Raw genomic sequence first — 17,359 nt, 5'->3', positions numbered from 1 at the left:
TCAGATACACATTTTTCGCATTTGGCTGTCGACATTTTGATAATCGTTTAATTTGACCTGTAAAATTGGTATAGGATGAAAATACTTTTTGCAGTATGATATTTGTATAACCCTCTCTCTCATTTGTACAGGGAATGACTCCGAGCTCTGATTTCAATCGACCTGTCTCAAGAGCGACCTCTGTGAAAGCTGAGCCTGGATCTGCTAGATCATCTTTCATCTTAGTAAGTCATTTCATGGTTTTTTTCTTTCAGACTCAAATCATGACTCAGAATTTTTCTTTTATAGCACACATCTGCATGTGACCATTGTCAGGAAAATAGACTCTAGCCTACAAAAACTAGGGTTTCTACAATTATACTGGGAAAAAAGGGAAAACCCAGAGAGTTTGGCGTTAACTATGGAATTGAAAAGAAAAGTAGTTTCTTTGAAAAGAATTCACTAATTTGGTAAAAAAGTAACTGTGAAAATAAGTTTAAAATCAAAAGCTGGCTGTTTTCTTGTTTCAATTTTAAATTATTATCCACAGCTATTAGCACATGCTGACTTCTTAGGTAAATACCTTGATCAAAAATGTTTATGTCAGTTATTTTGATGTCAAAGAATTACCATTTATTTGATCATATGAAGCAGTCAAAAATGTTTATGGAGCGACTGTGAAACATGCTTTTGGCTAATACATCTATTTTAACATCAGTAGGTAAACTCGACATTTTGTAGAATAGTATTGTAGGGGAGTACAGTCTGATAGGAGTTTTACAAGCCAAGGGTAGTTTTTTAAGTATTCAGTTACCATAGTCTCTGCGGAGCTGTGAAGTTGCACCTCTGTGATGAATGTTTTTTAATAGAGAGTTATTATCTGCAAACTTAACAGAGAAAATACGAGGAAAACACAAGGAATTTGGAAATTGTAAAAAAGTAATAACCTTGCCCTAGCCTACAAAAGCTCAAAATTTAATTGGACTTAATTTTGTAGTACAGAACTACAAGTGGAACCGTAAGTTTGTTGGCCCATTCGTCAAAGCTCTCATCTTAAAATTCATTTCATTTGTGAAAGCTGTAGAGACACGTATCTTGGATTGCATCATTGCAGACCTTTGATGCATTTTATTTTCTACACTGAAAACTACTCAATGTTATTTCTTGAAAACTGCCAAGCAAGGAAACAAATGGATTGCTAATTTAACAATTATATTGTTAAAAAATATGTGCAACATGTTTTAAATGTACATTTTACTACATATAGCAAAAAGCTAATTTGACCACAGGGTCGATTAAATTAGCATTTTTTATTGTTAAATCTACATTTAAACATGTTGGACATATTTTTTAACAATGTAATTATTAAATCAGCAATATCATTTTTTCCATGTGATTTATCTTCTCTATGTGAAAAATATTCGGTGAGAATTTCATGTCACAGTGTTAGAAAACAGGCACATAGATTTTGAGTGTACAAATACCGCGACGGAAATTCGCATTTTTGCAGTTGGTGTGTGATGTATCCAAGGTTTAGTGTACTTATAGTGATACTATGAAAGATAATAATTTTTTTTTTTTTTTTTGTAGATGCAGTCAGATGCATCAAGAAAAGGTGGACACCTATCAGTGTCTCCGAACAATTACAATTCCAATGTTTTCCCAGGGGGGAAAGACAATGCTCCAGGGGGTAAAGAGGAAAGTGGAGAGTTTAGGTGAGTATTAATTTTACGTTTTGTTTGTGTGTGTGTTTTATCACTAGTTTAAGTGTTTTTCTGAAATCATGAGAGACATTGATTTTGTAACGTCTCTCAAAAATCTCACAGATGCAAAGCCTTTTTTCCCATTTTATAACATTCTCGAAGGTTTTTCAGTGATCACAAATCACTCTCTGTTAGATTGTGGTTTAGTTGTGACAAGTATCACAGCTGCTTTGAGAGGACTTATCACATCGACCCTCCTTTGAAATTTTTTGATTTCCTGTACTTTGTCAAACTTTGATACATTGAAAAATACGGAGGCACTCATGATATAAACGTAACAAAAAATTCTCATAATTATTAAGATCAATAACATAAAATAAACGCAGAATAGTGGAACCGGTTCTTTGAAAAAAGGCGTAACTGCCAAATTTTCAGAATCTATTATTAGCATTTGAATACCTATCTGCTTTGGTGGGATATTTCCGAGCCACCTGTTGCAGCGCAGAGTGCTTTCTCATGGTAAAAACAATGCGTCTTGACAATGAGTCTTGAGTGGTGGCAAAACTATCAATTTATCAATTCAAGATTTTCATCGAACATGCATGCCACTTGACCATCATAATACTGCTAAAAATGGCAATGCTGAGCGGTTTTGTGGAAGGAGGGCTTATCCACCAAAATATGAAAATGTTTGATCTCTTCCCTAATTTCTCCAACCCTCCTTTTATTACCACGGTCTTATTACAGATGGTATGGGGAACATTGTTTGGTTCTTTTGAACAGAAATATGAAGAATTGTGGAAGAAATCAAGCCTTTTCATGTTTTCTCGAAATTTGACTTTTACGCTCATCTTTAAATAGGCGATTCACCTTTTAAAGATATTTTAGAACAATGTTCATTGATAACTCAAACAAAAATCATGGCCTCTGTTTTAATCGGTTTTTTCTATGCATATAAATCAGATGTATCCTAAAAAAATGAAATTTTTGTTTCTTAAAGTATATACTTCGACAGAACCCCTCCTAAAAATGCTATATAGCATGTCCAATTATTTTGTTCATTATTTTTTCATTGTTTCTTTTCCAGTTTTAGTGAAACAGGTGATGAAAGCAGTTATTATTCTTCATTTTATTCATTCTTGAAAACAGAAGAAAAGATGGACGACAGTATGCGCAGTTCGTCTGGTGACGATGTGAAAAAATATGAGGTACTTTCTTCAAAACTCTTTTTATTGTCTAATATGAGAAAAACAAAATCGATAAAAGCCTACTTTACCAGGTCTGCAATTTTCTAGACTTTGCGGTTTACTAGATATTTTTCCTAGTCCCTATTAATTTCCTTTAAGGGCAGTGCCAAATTTCTGGATTCCTCCAACAAATTTTCAATCTGTGATTGCGCAACCTTTTGTTGTACCGTTATCGCGTGATTGCACCAAAACTGCAAGAAAGTAAATAACCACTTATTGATTCTTAGTTATTGAACTGACTTAACTCACTTTATCGTCCAGACTTAGTATATTATAGTTTTTAAATTTTCATTTTCTGGTATTTTGTTTCTTTGGTTAATGTTGCAAACTTCTGTTGTACAGGATGAATTGTGGGGTATTCTGAATGGCACCAATGATGATGAAGGAAAGAAATGCCTCAGAAGAGTATGCACTTCAAATTAACTTTTTTTGCTTCTTCATTTTTTTTCTGCTAAATAACTTTAAATTTTTTAAAGATTTAAACTAGTAGAAAAAGAGAAAACAGCTGAAAAAAAATTCCAAATATACTTTTAAGAGAAAAAAGAACGAAAGGAGTATCATGCGTCTTCTCGTGCAAACCTCTTTTTTTCCATTTCCAGCACTTGGCTCAAAATTAGCTTGCTTTGATTGCAAAATATTAAAAATTCGACTTTGGAAGTAACTTGGAAAAGACGGGATTTCATGGGGATCATAGGGATCAATAGCTTAGGTATTATATTTTTGCAAATCTCTGCTCCCTTTTTTCGAATTTTTTAGTCTGGAACTTCCTGTATGAGATGATGGTAAAAATTGGAAAGTAACTGTAATGTAAATTGCAAAAATTGCTTTGAGTTCCTTTCTGGCATCAAGAACTTAAAAATTATTTTTATATGATCTGTAAATATTCTTCTTAGGCAAAATGATGGATCGTCACCTTCCAGCCAAAGTATTACAAGAGCCATTTGTGCTTAGACACTATGCTGCCAGACTCATCAAACTTGTCAAATATTTTTAAGAAAAAACAAATGAGCAGAATCACTTCAAATTTACTTAATGTACCTTTTGTCATCAAGATTAATTTCTGAAATTTTCATGAAAGTATGTGCAAAAGTTTTAAGGAAAAAGTGTTAACAATTTTGAGATGTATGGCAACGTAGCGTCTGAGTGTAAATGGCGCTCGTGATGTTTTGGCTGGAGGGTGATGAGATGAGCATGTAATTTTTACATTGTGCTAATTAGTCATTTTTTCTTTACTTACAGGGACCGACATGGCTAGAGGGTGTTGATATCACTCCTGAGTTACAGTTTCGCTATCAAATTAGTACCAAAGGGATATCTGATGTTCTACAAGCTGATATGAAAGCACTGGCCAAACTAAATCAGGTTTGTAAACATTGATAAATACTTAACGGTTCGAGGTTTGAGAAAAGCAAACAACAGGCTTATCTAGGGACTATTTCCCATCAACAATCGCAAAAATCATGAAAATCGGCTTGGCAGATCTTTCAAACGAATTTTAACAAAAAATAAACAGTTACATCGTTCAAATGTGAGAATTCACAACCTTATCACTTAATATTAAAAAACCTGAGTTGGGTATCCAAAATCTGAAAAAAGCGGGCTCATCTAGGGACTATCACCTGTTGATAGTTGCAAAAATCATGGAAATGAACCCAGTAGAACGCAAGAATAAATTGTGACAAAAAATGAAAATTTAGGGGCTCAGAGAGCTTGTAGAAATGATTTTTAAATTGAAATGTATTAAAATTTCTCTATTGATAATGATTACACTTCAAAAATTGCTGAAATCAATTGTTTTGTATGAAGCATAACACCAGAATGAAAGCTTCTTCCACTACTACATAGGCAGTTTTAAAAATCTTTGAGCTTGCAGGAAGTATTCTGAGTTACATTCTACCAGCTTTCATGAAGTTGTATATTTTTGTGAACATGAGAAAAAGTAAAATGCACAGAATGAAGTTTATTTATTTTTTTTTTTTTAAGCCTGACATGGTGAATGAGCAGCTAAGTACTCTGTACTTGGAATTAGAAGGTATCTACAACTCTTTGAAATTGGAGGACTCTTCCAGCAGTGGCGAAGAAGGAACTTCCAATAAAGTAAGCTCTCATCTTCTTTTCATTCCTCTATCCACCTACACTCGCATGATGTACTGCCAAGTGTGGGCCAAAAGTTGCAGGACATTCACCCAACCTATCAATAGGTGCACCTCAGAAGAAAATGAAATTTTGAGGTTGTTTTTAAGCTATCAGCACTTTTTATAATTTCCAAAATTTTTCCTTAAAATTACTGAGAGAGTATCCTGAATGACCTTGAAACAGCGTCAAAATTTCATCTTTCTATATGCACCCGTTTAAAAGTTAGCCATTTGTCTTGGAACTTTTGGCCCATCCTGTAGGCATACATTTTTATCCCAGATTAACATAATTAATTTACCAGAGACTCAGCAACTTTAATGTATGCTGGAAAGAGAGGATTAGATATACAAACCATACCATGTTTCTACATAAAATGAAGAATGTAATATTTCTCTGGAAATAATGGTAGCATAGAATAATAGCTATGGATGTTTTTTGGTACAATAGTTGGATAACTTTTAATGACTGACATACTTCTGAGTCAATATCTCTATTTCATAAGAGCTTGGCATTGGAAGAATATTAGGTATTATGTTTTCTCATATCTGTAAAATTCTACTGTCAATACTCAACTCAGCAGTGTGTACAATTGAACGGAGGTTCAACAAGGTTCAAATTTTGTTTTTCTTGAAAAAAAAATCGATGAAAAAATGAGAACAGTATTTTAGCCATCTTTCTAGCCTTAATCTAAGGTTTAAAGAATCAGTTTCTCAGGTCTTTTTTCTATTGCAATGTCTCTCTTCGTGCCCTCAGCCACGGAAACGCAAACCGTTCAACTATGACAAAATGGTCATGATTTTTGAAGAAGAAGCCCCTCTTCCTCCACCTGTTACAACTGCTATACCTGTGTCCGTAAGTTTCCTCAGAAAAATATTTTATGTTAGGTAGAAGGTTAAAAAATACCATCATCATGCCCTCTGAAAGAGGCTAGTTTGTCAGCTTCTCTCGTCCGTATGGAGGGTGCTAGTGAACATACCACTCTACAAACCCCGGTATTCTACGAATTCAATAATAAGGCTATTGCCACAGATTTCATTTAAATTAGAGTGAATGAAAACACACCAACTCTGCATTATTATTTTAGAGATAAAAAAACAGTGCAGTAGGTGAAGAAAATGTTTGAGAAAAAGTTTTCTGGTGGCAAAGGTCAATTACTTTGGGACTTTTTAAACACCCCAGGCGACAGAGATACGCCATCGTCAATGGCTTTTATGAAAATTGGCATTTTTAAGTTTCCTAGTTGGTGTGTTTCCATTCTCACAGATTCGCCTAAGTTAAGTATTTTTTTCATCTTTTTATAGTAAACTTGGTTGTGAATGGCTTAAAAGAGACGGCTGATGTAGGAAATTTTAAGGTGTTTTATGAAGCTTACCTAGCATATTGAACTTTAAGGTGTGGATTTTAGACTTTTCCATTATTCTCAACCTGATTTTTGGGCGTTTGCAAAGTTACTAAATAGACCAAATCTCATGTCTGCAACGACTCATTATAATTTCACAAGAACTCAATATCATTTTGTAATGAATCAAAGTTATTCGAATCTTATAACCTTCTGTTAATTTTCTACTGTTTTCAATTTCTAGGTGACTGTCACTGCCAGTGGTAATTAAAGAAGATAAAAATATGTCTAAGATTCAAAATTTCGGAGGATTTGACCATCGCTAAAATGCACATTTCTTAGTTGACAGTCAATTCTAACATTGCTCACCATGGTATTCTCCAAGGAAATGGCTTTCTGATGGTAATTTACCGATCAAAAGGAAGAAGAATCAGTGTCACGCTGATCATGCTCACGGCATCGAAGGAAAGCGATAAGGTCTAAAATGAAGTTTGAAAATTGTTCGAAATTAACAACTTAGGAGTATATCTTTGCGTATGATTCAAGATGCGGTGCAAAAAACTTCAAGACCTTGAAAAAGGCTTGATTTGCGAATAGATGTTCAAATAGTTTTTAACTGAAGATCTTCAAGATTACTTAAACTGCATACTGAAATCATACTTAACATCCTTATTTGGATCGTTTTACCTGTTTACATGGGGCATGGAAAAAGAAGAAAGCCTCTTGTTTTATCAGGTTTATGATAACTTTTTTGTCGCACCGATTGATTGGTCAGCGGGTGAAGATTATTATGTAATTAAATACCAGGTAAGTGCTTTCAAGTGTTGCCAAGATTGTGTAACTGTTTCTCTCATTTAATGGACATTTAGTAGCCCTAAAATAGATCCAGTCTTCGAAAAATTTCGATGACCAAAGTGCGAAACTAACTATCTCCGTTTGCAACCTCTCGTCATACTCCATTTTTTCTTTGGAAAACTAGTGAACATAATTTCTTGATCAATTCCTTGATTTTTCTACCTTCTTCGTTAAATACTCTGTATAAATCTCAAGTTATGTAGTTTAACCATTTATCTTCAAAAAATAAAATAGCGGAAATTTTGAAACAGATTTGAAGATGTGTGGTTTTGCACTTCGGCCATCGATTTGCTGTTAATTGTTCCCAAAGCAAGAAAATTTAGGTTCATTTAAAGAGATTTAAGTCTTGCACAGTCTTAGCTAAATCTGACAGCTCTTACCAGGTTTTAAATTTCCTTACTTCTAATGACTATTGTACTTTCCAGATAAATGTTTTCCTTCACACACCCCCCCCCCCCCCTTTTCATAAGTAGGTAATCTGGGTAGTCTTTATCTTTTTTATTTGAAACATTTTTTTGGGAGAGGAAACCAAAGAAAAATTCTATCCACCTGTAAATCAATTCTCTGATGTCAACAAGTTTTATCTTGTTTACATTAATTCTACAGCCTCTCTCTTCTGCCCAGGTACTTCAATCTTTGACGTATGGATTCCAAATTCCAATTCGCCAGTTTCCATTCTACTAGAGTATAGCTAATGAAAAGCGGTGTTGAAAGAACTCATCAGAAGTAAAAGCTCTTTATTTTTGGGAGTTACTAGAGGACATTTTTTTGCACAATTTGATAAATGAAGTAGGAAATATCGCCTACAATTTCATCTTAACTGTTAAAGTAGAAGTTTTATCTGTTTTGTTTTTTTTGTTGTTTTTTTTTTTATCTTTGTCAGGGCAAGGATCATGTTCATCACATTCATATTTTCGAGTTACTGTCGAGTTACCATAAACTAATACAATCATCTTTTCTATAAAAAAAATTGAATGCTGATGAATGTAATGAAAGACTTTCCTCTCTGTTAATTTTTTTTATTCTTCTGTTTCTGAGGCTGGTAAAATAATGTCATCAGCAACAGTAGAATCTTGATGACTCTAAGCTAAGTTTATTAAATGACCAATTAGTAACGTATAAATTGGACTGATTCATTTTTTTTAAGAAAGGAGACTTTTTCAAAAGATAATCATGAACGTAAATGATCATCGTCAAAGATCAAAAAGTCACCTAACTTGGAATAGACACCTAACTTGGAACAGTTGGGAACAGGATTCTGCTGCTTCATTCGCTGCCTTAACCTATAGCCCGTGAGATCCGCACACAAAGGTAAACAAACAGAGAGAAGCAGTGCTGCCACGAGCGGCAGACGAAAAATTCCCCCAACTGTTCCAAGTTAGGTGTCTGTTCCAAGTTAGGTGACTTGACGGAATTTATAATTTAAGCAGAATTATTTTTAATTGCCTGTAAAAAATCGTGATTTATGTATTAACTTATATTTTTAATTGAAATTAAATTGTATTTATGAACCGATGTGCTTGCTTTTTTCGATCATTGCTTACTCAGCACATGATACCTTGCAAGAAGGCAACGAAAGCCACTTTAAAGCTTAAGCCCACCTCCATTCTCGCACCAAGGGAATTTTGGAACCATTAGTGGTGCTAAAGAAAATTGATTCAGATTATACAACAATGTAGACAACTTTATCTGTTATTAGAGTGCTAGGTGCGAAAAGGGCACTTTGACGGAATAAGTCTGCAACCATGTATCTCGGTTTGCAACGTTGCAGGCTTCCTGCCATACTTTATTCATTAAATGGAAAACTACTAACCAGCAATTCTTGAAAAACGTGATATTTCTGCTCTGTGCGACAAAAATTCTGCGCAAACTTCAAGGAATGATGCCGATTTGTTCTCAACATAAAATAGGAGCGGAGATTACCAAACACCGCAAACTAAATACCTATGTGGTTGCAGACTTACACCTTCGACTTCTAGGTTGCCGCGTTAGTGAATCTATGTTGCTAATGATGAGTGACTTTCCCAGAAGTTTTTTTTACAGTTAAAAATTTTAATAAAATGCATGCATTCACTTTCCTTGTAATGAATGAAATATTAGCAAAGATTCTGAAACATAGCAACGGAAAAGTATCTTTCCTACATCTAGTGCCTCAATTATGAAGATTTTGGAAAACAATGAGAAGGACCTCTCTTGAAATTTTCCATTCAAGGACGTGATTTTTGTCACAGAAAAACGATATTTATATGATTCATTCACTTATTAATCATGTAATGTATTCCCTCTGAAGAGTGAAAGTGGTAAATGAAGCTTGTGCTGAAGCGGAAAACCTGTTATGAAGTACCTCCCCTTCCTTTTTTTATTCTAATTATTTTCATTTAATCACTGTGTTGGTTTATGGTATTTCTTGGCGTCGAGCGTCTGATCACAGAAAGTTGTAAAAATAAAGAAAGTAAATTTTAAATAATAGCTATACATGATGAAACAAAAATATAACATTTATTTTCACAAAGAATAATAAAACTAACTCAGAATAAATGTATCATAAACATTTATGAATTAAAGAAAAAAAACGGAGGATACTTGAGGAGGCTAATTAGATTTATCACTTTAATAGGTAATGTGAGGGGCGCCTGCCGGAATACTAATCATAATAGGTGATACAAAACAAGAGCTTAGATCTGAAATGTACATAAAATAAGTAAAAAATAACATTTCGAAAGGAAGAGGGATGGTCCCTTGATTCAGAGCAACCATGAATGTCATGTCACTTTTCAAGAAATTTTTCTATTATCAAAACTTCCGGATTTGTGCCAATAGATTTCGCAAATGGACCCATATTCAACCAGAATCAGCCTAACAGCATTTCACTTTGCCTAATTTCTGCCATTTTTTTTTTTTTTTTTTTGCTTTCTGTCTTCATTTTTTGACGGAGATCAAAAAAACATAACCCCTTGAAATGTTTGGTGAATATTTTCCATACATCATATATGAGAAAATACTCACAAAATTTCAAGTCAGAATATTGCTTAGTCTTCTTGTTAAAAACATACAGACCATGTGATACAATTAGACAACATCTGATGTAGTTAGACTGATTCCCGTTAAATCCATCCAATTTAAAAAAAAAAAAAAAAAAGCAAAAAAAATTAGTTTTGGTTAAGATCAGCTTTAACCCAATTTTTCTCTTAGCCCTGCAGACTGAAGCACTGCGTACTATGAAATCGGTGAGAGGTTTCAGGCAGAGGCAGTCTCTAACCCTAGGTACCTTCATTCCACCACCAAAAACAGAAAGTAACAGCACCATTTTTCAGAAAATTGATAGGGGGATTTAAGGTGATACTTGATGATGAGATTAAGACTCAATAACCCTCCAAAGCACTATTGATGACAGGTTTGCCTACACTACAATTTTGAAAAACCATACAATAATACATGAGAATACAAATGAATTATTTTTACATTAATTTTTTGCGAAAAAAAAAGAAAACAAAAACTGCTCATCAGAAAAAAATCATCGAAATCATTCTTGAAATTTGTTGGCCCCCTTCCCCTTCCAATATGAAAATGCCATGAATAGTAATAAAAAGCGTATTTGAACTCGCAAATAAGCGTTTTCTTATTTTAAAATCTTTTGCCAGTAAAAACTGGCAGAGTCATGGAAAACTAATTTTATCTCAAAAACTATGCAATACAAGTTATCATCAAGTGTTTTCTTCATTTATTGCCAGACTTAGACCATTTCTAGCACTGAATGATGGCAGGTCTGAACAGATTTTTTTCTTTTCTTTTTGAATCATACAAAGAGAATCATGAAAAAAAAATTGTATTTTAAACCGTAATAATTCAATTTTAACAATCAACGAAACTGCACGAATCAAAAATTTAATGACAGATTCTTGAGAGGAAAATTCATTTATAAACAATGTGAACATTTAAAAGGCCTATCGAATTACTTTTGGGTTTTATCATTTTTCAATCATTTTAAGTTCAACTGGTTGTTCTGTGTGGAAAAAAATCTTTTTAACTTAGAGATAAATGCCTGAAAGTGTGTCTCAGCATTTCAAAGAAAATTTATTGAAATCATTGGGATGGTCTTACCACATTCAACCATTCAATGCAATCTTGAGAACTTTTAAATGTTATAATCTACAAGAGAAACAAGTTGCAGTGTGGCAAAACTAAAAACCTATTTGGAAACTGCAGGGAGTTCTCATGAAGTTTGTAAGATGGAAGGAACGACAGAATTTGATAGAGCACAAATGCTGTTGTTATGATTTATCCAAAATCGAACTTTCGCATGAAAAAAAAAAAAAATTGTGCCTGGATATACTCACTGCTACAATATTGGTATGGTGCTGAATCAACTTTGAAATCATTATTGGAAGTTCTAGTGCCATTTCCTGAGACAAAGCAACGAACATATCAACCAAAGAATCACCAAAGTGAGGATCAAACCTATCCTACGATACAAGATCACCTCAAAGTAGATGCATTGATTCCTAGAGCACTTGGAAGTTCCGTAATTGTATCGGTACTCCTTGGGAGATAGGGAGTCAGCTCTCCATCAAGGGACGCAATGGGAGGCATACTTACAGGAGAGAATTCAGTCTGTTGCTATGCTGTGAAGTACATACTTGACAGTGTACGCAAAGGCAGCAAAGCCTATTATTACACAAATGTTGGTAATGGCGCTACTCAAGTGACCCTGATCGCCATTCAGCCCGCCCGAATCATCGTTTGGACCTAGCGAACCGTTTGCCAATGAAGTGCCATTCATACCAGATGAGTTATTCAGCGATGTGTTGCTCTTCGCCACCAGCTCGGCCTCTGCTTTTTTTCTCAGGGCTTCTTTAATTTCCTGTAAAAATTACAAAATGGAATTAAAGGATACTCTGGAACAACTAATAAAGTGATCTGAAATCTTCTTACTCAAGTCGATTTTTGGATTCCTCAACTCTCGGATGCGGATCCTTCTCCAGCTCACATGGCCTCCAAAAATCTGAGCTTAGGCCAACAAAGATTGTCACAACTCCTTTAAAAAGAAATATGCTCCTCCTAAATAAGCACAATTGCACAAAATATTGTCCAGAAGACAATGTGCACTCAAATAATGTCACAGCAAAAAAAAAAGTGATGGCAGTTTCTGATTTGTTTGCATCATGAAATAGATGAGTGCAATACGGCATCAATATTGCTGTGCCATCCTATAAAATAGCATTATAAAAATTACCCATGAACTTGGCTCTTTTATAATGCTATTTCATAGGATGGCACGGCACATCACCATAAAATAGCATTATAAAAGAGCTAAGTTTGCGGGGAATTTTTATAGGATGGCACATTACTGCAAAATCAGATATTCAAAGTAAGGGAGACAAACTGTAACATCCGTTGTTTTGGTGTAATTTAACACAAAATGCAGTTTATAAAACTTCTTAAAGGTTAACTTTCTTCCATGAATCACACCATTATCAAGGGAATCAATGACAAATACGCTGTACCTAACTGTGTCATTGACATCTTTTGGAGATGCTTAAAGTGCAAAAACTTTTTTTCTTTTTGAGGAAATGTAAATTATTAAAGCACAAGAAAAATGAAATATGGTACGAGACAAAGAGAAGGAATAACTGACTGTTGACTTACTTCAGCTAAATCTGGAAAAAGGTCGCAGAAAAACCTGTCCTTTAAATTAAATTCTAAACTTTGAATTGCAAACTGCTTTCTGTCATACAAGGTTGTTTCTATACTTCCGAGGGTTGGGCTTTTCTCCAACTAGAAATAAAAACAAAAAAAAAGTTGTTGTTAACTAATTACTAACACCAAAACTTAATAAGTTACAAGATAACATTTATTCATTAAAATACAATGCAATTTAATTCTGTAGATGAGAGAAAAGAAAATAATTTGTGGTGTCTCTACAAATTATTATAATAAGATAATTATGCTAAAAAATAGGTATGTATCAGTATTCGGTATTACATTTCAGGTCATGTGTGTGTTCAGGTTGTGTGCCCAAGTATGGAATTATTTCCGTAAACCTCGCGCGCGTTCACGAAACCTCCATAATTCCATACCCAAGTCATAAGATTGCTCAGGAGACAAAGACCACTGACTTCATAAAAAAAAACTTTCTCCGTCTCAACAATTTGGTCGCAAATGCATGGTTGAGAAGAATTTGCGCTGTTGCAATTAACTCAAGTTGTGCATTTGCTCAAGACATACTTCACCCACACCCTGCTTGGCTTGAACTACGGGTGAATTTTTGGGAACTAATTCATGATTAACCATAGCTATCAATTTATTTCTGATCAAAATCGATGAAAATAGTTATGAAAGAAAGGGAAACAAACCATGAAACTTAGAAGTCCTGTAAGAATTGTGCCAACACTCCAAGCAGGATTCCACATATCGGGGTGGAAATCACTTATCGAAAGACAGAGACGGGTGTTTGTTTTGAACCTGAAATCAGCAGAAATTACAGTTTTGGCCAAAAGATCATGCCTCAAGTTTAGGTTCCGTTCATTTAGGTGAGAACAGAATGAGAAACGAGCACAACACACTTAGCTATTGAAATGCCATCAATGAAACAGTGATTTTTTAAACATTTTGCTTGTAATATAAAATTGAAGGCCATTGCTCAGCATTATTAGGTTACACACAGCAAGCAGACATTAAATAGCTTAATAGTATTAATGGAGGCTTACTTAAAGGTATTTAAAGCACCAAGTGTTTCAATGGCCAAAGTACGAAACCATGTATCCCTGTTTGCGACTGTCATACTTTATTTTTTCTTTGGAAAGCTAGTGTACGTAATTGCTTGAAAACTTCCTTGATTTTCCCTTTCCGTAAGCAAAGTATGCTGTAAGGATTTCAAGCTATAAAGTTGGCCTGTTTCTCTTTGAAAAAATATACAGGAGCAGAAATTAAGAAACGCCGCAATGGAGATACGTGGTTTTGCACTTTGGCCATAGCTTTGAGGCTTGTCGGATCAAAAATGCATAACTTGATCGTGAGTTTCATGATTGTGCAACTTGATGTTCTTTTCACAAATGGCTATAAAAGTGCTCTTAAAATAAAAGTTTTTACAGAAAAATTCATTCATCAAGTTTTTCCTTGTTCCGGGTAAACCTTTGTAAGTTGGAATGCATCAGAATCAGGGGCTCATTCTGGCATAATATTCTAACTTCCCAGTATTCCAATTTGTAATTTTGAATGTTACGCCCAGAATGTGTCAGAATTATTCGACATTGTAACTGCCATGACTGCAGCCGGCACCCAGAAAAAGCAGCGCCACACATACAGAAATGAAAAATAGGCAGGCCTCCTCACACCATAAGATATGCATCAGTCAACACAAGCCTTTACTTTGTAAGACGGTTGTGGATTTTGAAGCACAATCTTCTCATAGAGTGGTGGCATAGAGTAACGTGAAGTGCATGCCCACATCCGATGCACATACATAGCTCCCTCCTACACTGCCGTGCTAAGGAAGAACGTCATATAAACATTCAAGAGTTGCCAAATTTCTTTCGATGAAATGTTCATTTTTGAGGAGAATTGTGAATATTTTTCCTTGCAATTTTCAGAAACTTTAGATCAAATTACAAACAAAATTATTTGAGAAATTGGTAGACATTCAAAAATGTTCCTAAAAATTAGCAATTTGGAAGGAGAAATTTGGGATTGCCTGGAGGTTCATGCCGCATTTTTCCTTAGCTTGGCAGTACAATCTATCAGATGATACAGACTTGGTAAGGTTTGACTGTACGTTACAGTGAATATCGTCTCGGTGTAACTATGGAGCTTGAGAATGGAAAAGACATAAATGTTGATTACCTTCCATTTGGTGTGATCATGTAGATACTGGGTGGCTTAAAGGGGAATTCTTTCGGAAACACTAATCGGCCAAGGTACATTCCACCCTCATAAGGAGAGTTGTCCGGGCCTTTGACAACATAGTACCTACAAAAGCAAAAAAAGAATTGATTTAAATATTCCCTTGGAAAATTGAGTCATAAGCAGTTTTCTACGTACACCCTAAACAAGAGCCACCTTGAATGGGAAGCCCAATTTTTAGGAGTCATCTACAATTTTTTAGGGGCCAAATTAACTCTTTGCATGCACTTTATTGACTGTCGTTGCTTCGCAAGTTAAGAAAAAAACATGGGGATACATTAACTTGTTTAAGTGCCACGAGCCTCCTCCCCCATTTGAAAGTGCCAAAGCCCAAATTTTGGGCGCATTTGGCACATGGTTCCATGGAAAGACGGGACACTGGTGGTGAGGGATTTTCATTTTTACCTTCTTTCCCTCTTATTTTGTAAATAATAACTCAACTGCTACCTGCTCATACTTAATTGAGTAAGTCAATCACTTACCACTCGAGGATGTTGGATGGTAATGGTTCAGCAACAACATAAGGAACTGGATCTTTCTTCAGGCGAAAGTAATCCTGCTTCAGCCGAGCAGTGGCACTGCTTACAGTTCCGTTGCCTTTCGTCATTCCAAAATTTGTTTTCCGCGACATCTGTCCTGCCTCTGAAGACTGCTCTGGGAGAGAGTGATTTTCATTGGTTTACGAACTGACTGGGAGCATATCAGCTAGAATGAAAAAATGATATTATATATATATATATATATTCAGTTGATACATTAAAGTAACTGCAAATTTCCTTAGTATTTTATATTGATTAGTTTACGTTTTCAAGCCTTCAAATAGAGTTATATGATAATCATTAAAGTTTCTCGATTCTGCACGAGAAGAACCATTCAACAATGGTTTTTCCTATGCCTCTTTAGTTTGATAACCAAGTATGTGCTTAGCGATCAGACTTTCTGAAGAAGTGAAAACTAGTTGCGAATCTATAATTAACCGAGTGAAACATTACTAATTTAATGGAGGTTTACCAGTCATTCTGTTGAGACTTTAGGCTCACACTAAAAGAAGCTACCACAGGGCTTTTTTTTTATGCGGATCGCAGTGGAACGCGATGAACATCGGTATTTTTTTATTCCGTTCCTCAGCGTGATCCAAGCGTTCCAGGTGGATCAGGGTGGAACGCTGGATCGCTCTTCCGAGGTGGGGCGAGCTCGCGATCCACTGTGATCCTAACCTAATGCACGGAAGTTGCCGTCCCCAAAAAATCAAAACAATAACAAATCGAACCAAATTCCAAGTTTGGATTTTTTTATCACTTGGAACACTTGGATCGGTCCGGATCGCTCAGGATTCCAATCCAGTGCGTTCCACTGCGATCCACCCTGATCCGCGATAAAAAAAAAGCCCTCACGAGTACTTAAATATACAGCAGGCATAGTCTCCTTTCAGCAGATACAGTGTCAGCTCTCTCTTCACGGTTGTGATTCTTTCCTGGCTAAGATATATCGTGAGTTGGTCGAACTTCAACCTAAGTATTATTCATCTATCTTAGAGCAGATGACCAATGAATCCAAAAACGAAGATGGAATTTGAGAAAACGAGAAAGATTCTTAACAAGCAGTAGCTGATGATCAGAGGAAAATCTTACCTCCTGGAGTAAAGGATTTTCCTTGTCCTCAGGAAAACAGAGAGACAAGAAGGAGCCACTTCACTGACAAGCGCAAAAAACAACGAAGTTCGTGGAACTAGATCGGTAGGAAAAAAAAAATCCGGGCACCGAAATAGGAGAGAACTCAAATTGACGCAAGACAGATCCGTTTAGTTGTGGGAAAAGTCGAAAATGTGGGCGAAAATGAAGGAAATTGTAATTACTAATTATCCTTATTATATCCTAGCTCAGACGACGATTAAAAAGTATCCAGAAAGATAACAATGATTCGATAGCACTTTCGATATATTCAATTGAAATGTGAATCGATAGCTATTGATTTAAATTAACAATGAATACCGCCTGATTGATACGTATTATTAAAATTAGGATTTAAAATACTTGAAAATCTTAAATTTTTAGTGCGATAATTGCTCAAAATAATTAAAGTATGTTAAAGATAACGGTGTTGAGTGATTACCCCTATCGATCAGTATAGCAATCTATCGAAATTCCTATTCGCGATTTCTGGTCATCGGTTTTGTATTTTAGGTTTTTGATGAATGCACG

General features: G+C 35.1%; 2 protein-coding genes across 3 annotated transcripts in view; one reads left to right on the top strand and one right to left on the bottom strand.

Annotated features, from left to right (window-relative positions):
- The window catches only part of per (period circadian regulator), a 41,405-nt gene extending 32,631 nt beyond the window's left edge, over positions 1–8,774 (top strand). For both annotated transcript variants that reach the window (XM_019054685.2, XM_019054690.2), the window contains 8 exons: positions 132–224; positions 1,570–1,694; positions 2,770–2,890; positions 3,272–3,334; positions 4,169–4,291; positions 4,913–5,026; positions 5,819–5,917; positions 6,649–8,774. In XM_019054685.2, coding sequence (XP_018910230.2) covers positions 132–224; positions 1,570–1,694; positions 2,770–2,890; positions 3,272–3,334; positions 4,169–4,291; positions 4,913–5,026; positions 5,819–5,917; positions 6,649–6,675 — 765 coding nt within the window. In that variant the 3' untranslated portion in view covers positions 6,676–8,774. The remainder of the gene's footprint in view (positions 1–131; positions 225–1,569; positions 1,695–2,769; positions 2,891–3,271; positions 3,335–4,168; positions 4,292–4,912; positions 5,027–5,818; positions 5,918–6,648) is intronic.
- A 965-nt stretch (positions 8,775–9,739) lies between these two features.
- On the bottom strand, positions 9,740–17,065 carry LOC109039290 (ubiquitin-conjugating enzyme E2 J2). The gene is made up of 6 exons (XM_019054712.2): positions 16,790–17,065; positions 15,641–15,863; positions 15,099–15,224; positions 13,613–13,721; positions 12,906–13,034; positions 9,740–12,120 (listed from the first exon to the last, which is right to left on the bottom strand). The coding sequence occupies exons 2-6, from the start codon at positions 15,787–15,789 to the stop codon at positions 11,866–11,868; spliced, it is 768 nt and encodes a 255-aa protein (XP_018910257.1). The 5' UTR covers positions 15,790–15,863; positions 16,790–17,065; the 3' UTR covers positions 9,740–11,865.
- Positions 17,066–17,359: the final 294 nt, after the last annotated feature.

This window comes from Bemisia tabaci, chromosome 1 (assembly GCF_918797505.1).
Source record: "Bemisia tabaci chromosome 1, PGI_BMITA_v3".
NCBI lineage: Eukaryota > Metazoa > Arthropoda > Insecta > Hemiptera > Aleyrodidae > Bemisia > Bemisia tabaci.
Note: the sequence above shows the minus strand (reverse complement) of the source record. Positions and strands in the feature narration are given on the sequence as shown.